This window comes from Brienomyrus brachyistius, chromosome 2 (assembly GCF_023856365.1).
Source record: "Brienomyrus brachyistius isolate T26 chromosome 2, BBRACH_0.4, whole genome shotgun sequence".
Taxonomy (NCBI): domain Eukaryota; kingdom Metazoa; phylum Chordata; class Actinopteri; order Osteoglossiformes; family Mormyridae; genus Brienomyrus; species Brienomyrus brachyistius.
In genome coordinates this window covers 8,517,738-8,525,270 of record NC_064534.1, presented here as the reverse complement: position 1 = coordinate 8,525,270, position 7,533 = coordinate 8,517,738, and the positions used below count along the sequence as shown (strand labels likewise).

General features: G+C 43.4%; 1 protein-coding gene across 2 annotated transcripts in view; it reads right to left on the bottom strand.

The window, feature by feature from the left end:
• Positions 1-561: 561 nt before the first annotated feature.
• Positions 562-7,533, bottom strand: part of LOC125727205 (matrix metalloproteinase-17-like) — a 46,336-nt gene continuing 39,364 nt past the window's right edge. For both annotated transcript variants that reach the window (XM_049003950.1, XM_049003961.1), the window contains exons 6-10: positions 6,019-6,118; positions 5,074-5,156; positions 4,155-4,307; positions 1,904-2,161; positions 562-1,808 (exon numbers count right to left, since the gene is read on the bottom strand). In XM_049003950.1, coding sequence (XP_048859907.1) covers positions 1,486-1,808; positions 1,904-2,161; positions 4,155-4,307; positions 5,074-5,156; positions 6,019-6,118 — 917 coding nt within the window. In that variant the 3' untranslated portion in view covers positions 562-1,485. The remainder of the gene's footprint in view (positions 1,809-1,903; positions 2,162-4,154; positions 4,308-5,073; positions 5,157-6,018; positions 6,119-7,533) is intronic.

Sequence of the window (7,533 nt, the reverse complement as noted above, 5' to 3'; positions counted from 1 at the left end):
TTTAAATGTCCCGGCAGTCAAATTTCTCGCATCACATTCCCTTTTTTCCAGCCTTTTAAATGTAAAATACGGAAACGTAAATGTTTCAGTGCACAGCGTTTAATAAAACATTTACTTTTGATTCCTTTCTGATGTCTTTAGCTTATTTGAACTACATTAAAAAGTAAAGTTTGATGATCTCGAGCTCAGCTGTAGCTGCTGTGTGAAGTACTGAAAGCGTCTGAGGAGAAGAGATTCAGATTCAGGTCCAGTCCTCAGACGATAAGAACCTTTGAGTCACTACTTAGCAAACCTGGACCAACCTCACGAGGATGAGCATATCAGATGGATGAGCTATTGCTGAATATCAGCAGACTTACAGTGTTCCCATAGTCACCTTGAGCCATGTGATAATGTAATGACATATTCCATAAAGTATGTATGTCTTTCATTATGATTAAGGCATGATATTTAATCATATTTTAAATGCATCGCAGACTGCATGACATGTTTACTACATAGTTATAATGTATAATTCATGTTATTTACAACTGAGTTTTGCTGCTTCTTTTCCTGATATAATCCAATATTCGTGAGTGAAGATCCTCTGAAGTCTTTAGGGAATGTATTCATTTTGTGTTGTGCCGTTGTAACACAAAATCATTGCACTCTTAGCACGCCAGCTTATTGCTTTTTTTTTGTATTCAAAAATATTACAGAAATTTGAAAAACACTTGACCTGTGATCTCTCGTTTCTCATAAATATAGACGTATTTCGTAAAACAGGTCTTTAGAACAGCTTCGGTGTTTTCTTCAGCATTGAACATTGGCGTCAAATTCATATGCAGTACAGTTAAAGATAAAAAAAGCACGGCGAATTTCTCAGAGAATAACAAATGCTCCCACTGACCTGGACCAGTTTAACAAGCATTGGGACACTGCTGACAGGCATTTATATAGGTATTGTGAGAATATATTACACACTTCCCCTGTCGTAGCATGACTGTAAGCCGGCGTTAATGAGAAACAACTAGACAGCTTTTATGTCTTAACTAAGAGTGCTGAAAGGCTATGTACACCAAACAACTGAAAAGACAAATATACAGACACTATCCCAAGATGGACAATAAAAGTCCCAAGTTGGTTTGTCTGATAACATAATCAAAAATTCTTTGTTTAAAGAAAATAAAGACAGAAATCCTTATTAAGTGGTATATGTTCTTCTGATCCTAACCTGGGTATAACTGTGGCAGCCTCAAAGGCTATCACATCTCCCCCTTATCTACACACACCGGCAGGACTCAATTGGTAACATGACTGTTAATTAACCAACCAACAAACCTCAACTGAAACTCGTTACGAAAGCATTCTTATTCCATTCCCAGCGTCCACACTGCAGGCAGCGGTGAGATGAGAGCCTGTATCGCCGAACGGGGAATGAAAGTGAGCCGGAAAAAAGGGGGAGGTTCTGCAGGTTGGTGCGTCATTAGTCTTTGTGTCACGTGGTCACGGCGGTGCAGAGAGGGCCACAGGAAATGTCCAGAGGGAAACCAAAAGGCCGAACGGAGGGAGTGATACGCGAGGCCAGAGGGGGGCGGCCGAGTCGGAGGTGCAGGAGCACACCTCGTAATTGCTTCCCGCGTGACTGGCCCGGTGCTGCCCACGCAAGTGGGTCTCTGTGCCGTTGGCCTCCAGGGTTGGAGAGTTCGACAGCGTGTCCATACAGAGCAGCCAGTCTTTGCCGATGGGCCGTGGGTAGCCGGCCTCCACCTCCATGTCGCTGCCCCGCACGCGCCAATACTCTGACCCCTTGAAGAAGTAGGAGGCTCCTGCCGATGAAACAGACAGAACGAGCCTGAGTTACTGGCAACAGTAACATGCTATCAGGCTAATATGCTATGATTTGCATGGACCACATACGCACCATCGGACCAGCGCATCGCGTCGTCCAGCTGTGCCGGGATCCCCTTCCACAGCACGCTGTCCTTGGGGTAGCCCAGGTCCATCCGATGCAGGTAGTCGTCATAGCGCCAATATTGGTCACCCTTGAAGAAGTAGGTCTTGTCATTGTGCGGCCAGACGAAGGCGGCATCCACACCCTCCGTGGGCAGGCCGAAGTCACTGATTGGTCGGGGATAGCCCTCCTCCACGTTGTTGTCCTTGAACACCCAGTAGTTTAACCCTGAGGGCGGGACACAAGTATCAATAAATAAATCTGCAGTGCAAAACATTCAGTGCCACCAAACTACCAGAAACATTTTTTTAGGAATTTCATGACTAAATACTCAGTGGCATTTAGCATAAATTGGGCTAATGACTACTTGCACAAATGGATATCCTTATTCTTCAAAAGGATATCAATTATTAGCTAGAAAAACTTGATATAAGTCCTGCTCTATCAAGCTGCAGCTTTGTGATGAATAACGGCAAATATGAGGAAACATCTAGGGCCTAATAATGCGGCAAATATTGCGCTGGCATATTGAACTAAACAGTGTGAAGATTGGTATAAACATATGCTCTCACTTAAAACTGTACTGCTCACGATATAAACATGTTAATTTCTTTGTGCCCATCACTGTGAAACAAATGTCAATCTTCAGACATGTGAATTACAAGCTGCAACCCATAGAAGTCTGTTTTCCCATTACATGGACTCAATCTACATGAAATTCTCACAGCTAGAAATCCATTCATCCATCCATTTTCTAAACCGCTTATCCTACTGGGTCGCGGGGGGTCTGGAGCCTATCCCAGAAGCGATGGGCACTAGGCAGGGAACAACCCAGGATGGGGGGCCAGCCCATCGCAGGGCACATTCACACACCATTCACTCACACATGCACAATTTAGCAACTCCAATTAGCCTCAGCATGTCTTTGGACTGTGGGGGGAAACCGGAGTAGTCGGAGGAAACCCCACGACGACATGGGGAGAACATGCAAACTCCACACACATGTGACCCGGGCGGGAGACTCGAACCCGGGTCCCAGAGGTGTGAGGCAACAGTGCTAACCACTGCACCACCATGCCGCCCCTCAGCTAGAAATCCTCCAAATTAATCTGTATAACACAAAAAAATGTTTCAAAGCATAAAAATATTTAAAGATACAATATTGTAACAACTGGCCTGGCGCTCAATTTCTGCCTATCAAGTGAAACAGAAAAGACAAACAGAAAAATACATATTAGGGGTTGAATGTTTTTATTGGAATTAATGTCTTTAACGAGAAATTAAATAAATAAAATAAAAAAATTCTTTGCAGATTTTTTTTGGTTTGTTAAACACTCACACACCATTTGTGATGCCCGGCCCGTCCGCTCCTCGTGTGTGCCACGCTCCCTGAATACCCACGTGTTCTTTCCCGATCGTTGCCACCTGTGTCTGATTACTTTGATTAGTCTTGTTCTGTTTTAAGTCCTGGTCTCCCCAGTTTCCCTTGTCTGTCATTGATGTTAGTGAATGTCCGTGCCTTCGTTTTCATTAAACCCCTCGTTTGCCCTGATTTGCGGCTTCCAGCCTGTTTCTTGTTTGCCTGCCCGCACGATCGCCGTTCCGTCCGGCTTAGATCGTGACACCATTCGTTTAGCGCTTCATTAAAAATAAAGAGACGCCTGCTTTATTCTTAATGTTAGTTTATAGAATGAATGTTTTAGGCTAATATTTGACACAAAATCTGGCTGAATAGTGAGTTACTAATAGAGACAGATTATCTGTTGAGTGCATGAAGCCACCATTTTTCATAGACAGCCATTAACAAAAGGAGAATAATTAACTCCAGCCCTCACATCGTCAGCTCGTTTCTAATAAAGTATGCTCATCTCATGTTTAATAAGCTGACAAGCATTTCATTAATTTCTGAACAATCACAATGATTATGCAATATATTGCGGTTTCAGTGTATAACTAGCTGAAATATGTGTAGGATATTATGCCTCTTTTGTGATTTTCATAATAAGTTATTATTTTCACATGTACTTCAGCTACGGCTTCAGCTGAAAATTGCCTCTGGATGAATCTGCATACTTTGGGACTTAGTTGTGCACTGGAAATTAAGAGAAGGTAACATATCAGTTATATCATAAAACAAATTCACCCAGCACGGACAAATTTTGAGTAAGCAAAATTGGGTTTTAACGCAAGAAACACAATGACCTCAGAGTTGCAGGGGTACCTTTGAAGAAGACAATCTTGTGGTCCCCTGGCCTCTCATACACAGCGTCCACGCTGTCCAGACTATCAGGCAGACCCTTCCAGAACCGGTGGAGATGAACCGGATGAAGAGACACCAGCTGCTTCTCCCTTGTCAGACGCCAGAAATAAATCCCTAGAAGAAGGAAACATGCACCCAGAGAGATTATGTATTCTTAACCCTTCTTTAAATCCCGTTAAGAGAAGTTAACAAAAGGGAACTGATTCTTCGAGGTAAAAACATGTTTCAGAGCTGGAATGTGAGTGTCTGTGGGATAAAGTACGTAAACAAACTGGATTATGTGTTTCGGTGGAACTGGCCACATCCATTCTTATGATTGTGTTTGTTAGCTGCAGTTTTAATCGCTCTGTTTTGCCATGTATTGCCAAGGAGGAAACAGAGAAGAGAGGGAAGAGAAATGACTCTGGAACACTTTCATTTTCAAACTGCCTTTCAAGTAATTTGTTTTGCTTTATGGACTGTAATTTTTCTGTATCTAGAGACGGTGGTTAGGGAGGAAAACAGAGCTTCCACTGAACCGAGGGGTGTGACTGGTAAATAACTGGGAATTGCTTTCAAGAAGTCTGACATGTGAGTGTTTCTGCACTTGCGGATGCCCAATTGTTTTTAATAAATAGTAAATCTGTCTGGGAGCCTGAACAGGGTTTACTATCAAGATAGAGAGTAGGCGGAGGGAGGGAATGTTAAACAAAAAGTATGAAAAAAAAATGATGTACCCTGTTAAAGTGTTAATCTGTATTTGTGCAATAAAAAGAAGGTTTAAAAAAAGATAGAGAGTAGCAGAGTTTGGATCTGCTGCAGCCTCCTGCCTGCAAGGACTTTCGAAAAGTCCTGTTGAAACTCTCTGAATGCTTGGCTGATTTTAGCATCGATTCTGTACCTTTAAAGAAGAAGGCTTCACCACGGATCTGGGCCACTGCATCAAAATGAGTGTTACATCTCTTTGGGGCATCACGAACCAGCCTGGAAAATGATGAAAGAAACATCTACTTAGTACCACAAATGCCAGTCTCCAAAAGGCTTGTTTCTGCAAATGTTCCTAATCTTGATCTTGATTTTTTTTTTCTTTAAAAATTTCTCTACAAATAAAATAAACCCTTAAAATCTAACCTTTAATTTTTTCCCACTGATTTAAATGCCTCTTTTTAAAAGTTAATCAGCAAGAGCTTTTTGCTTGTTATCAACTTTCATTGAATTTTGTTCTAAGGATTATAAGGCTATACTGCATTTGACGTAAATCCCCAAATCGTTCTTTTTATAATGCATATTTATTAATTTAGCTGATGCTTTTATGCAAAAATACGTTCAAATGGAAAAGCAGGACCAGCCAATCACTGGAGCAGTTTGGGTAAAGGGCCTTGCTCAAGTGCCCGATGATAAAACCACTGCGCCGATCATGGGATTTGACCCAGCGACCTTCTGATTTGGAGTGCAGGGCCTTAACGCACAAGCTACACTCCAGCATGCCTTGAAGGGGGAAACCAAAGTGCTTCTGGCTTTCTGATGGCAATTACGCAGCTACCGTTATGAACTACCAGTTGTTTCAGTTTATACATTATTTCTATGACTTCTATGATGTGAAGTCGTGCAAAAAGACATCTGTATAGCTTGCAAAGTCTTGTTTTCTCTTCAGGTCTTTGAAGAGTCAAAAACAGGGTGAATAATCAGGGATGTCTGGGAGAACATTTTCAGCTACTTCAGGGTTTACACAATACTTTAAAACTGAAAAGTTCATATGCTTGGCTGAATAGTTCAAAGTGGCCTCCCAGACATGGATTGTCTGATTACTCAAGCCAAAAGCTGCACTCAGCTTCATCTTACTCACAGTATTGTTGACCGGTTTTCAGGGAGGTCCAGCAGTACGGGGGGATCGGTGCCATGGGAGATTTCGGGTTGAATGGTGTGGGACACAGAGTCCCGCACCCCTGGAGAAACAGGAGGACAAAGGTTCCATAGCAATTTCATTCATCATGGGGGGACTTCGAGAGCTGGGAGGGCTCTGTGGGATGATGTCACAAAGGCTTCTTTCCTGGTGCACCAGCTACATCCATCACTTGTTTTTATATTTGAGGGCCAAGCGAAGATGGACTCAGATCAAAAGTATTTGACAATATCAGCCAACCTTGACACAGAATTCCAAGAGTAGATTTAAGAGACATTTGCAAAAGCTTTCAAAAATGTCTTTATGTGTTTGGCTACAGTAAGGGACTCTGTACTTTCAAATGTACGGCTTATACAGTACCATCCATTTTCTGAAACTGCTTGTCTAATTTAGTGTTTTGGGGCTATGGGCACAAGGCAGGGAACTGTCACGCCCGGCTCGTCCGATCCTCGTGTGTGCCACGCCCCCTCCTCGTGTGTGCCACGCCCCCTCCTCGTGTGTGCCACGCCCCCTCATCGTCCACGTGTGCTTCCCCAATTGTGTCCAGCTCTTCCCTGTTATTTCGACTTGTCTCTTCTATATCAGTCTTGCCCTGTCTGAGGTCGGTCATTGTTGTAATATGGGTCGCTGTAACCCCTGTCATCCCTAATAAACCCTAGTTTTCTCGCCTTCCGCCTACCTGCCTCGTCCTTCGTCGCTTCAGGCCTGCCCGTCCACCGCGGATCCTGAGAGGAACAACCCAGAAAGGGGCTGCAAGCCAACACGGGGCACACTCGCACAAGCACACCGATGGGCTATTTGGTAACTCCAATTAACCTCAGCGTGATTTTGGACTTTGGGGGAGCACCAGAGCACCCAGAGGAAACCCCACCATGACACAGGGAGAAGATGCTATCTCCACACACAGAGCCATGAACCCTGATCCCAGAGCTGTGAGGCAACAGTGCTAACCACTGCACCCTTATGGGGCAGTGTGTGTCTCAGGGGGCTAAGCCTATGTGCCTGTAATCAGGTCACTGGTTCAAACCCAGCCTTGGCCCTTAACCTCCTGCTCCCTGGGTGCCACTACAGGTGGCTGCCGTTCATGGAGAACATACTCTACAAAGAGCAAGTGGAGGGAGGTGTAAAGACAATTTCCCCATGGGTATCAATAAAGTATCGATTATTATTATTATTACCATTGTGCCACCCATACAGTACCAAAAGAGGAAATAGACTGAAAAGGCAACATATTTTTGATGTATAATATTTTCTTCTGTTGGATTACGATATCTTTGTCCATATCCTGAGAACTGGTACCACTGAGTAGCTGCCATAGTGCATTTAAATACTGACTTAAATAACTATCTACCTGATCCGGTCCTATTTAGGCAGAAAAAGGCACACACATGTCTGTAGTTTGTAGACTGAAATGGTAGGTATTTAACAAACACTGAAACTTTTAAGAGAAGGTGAAGT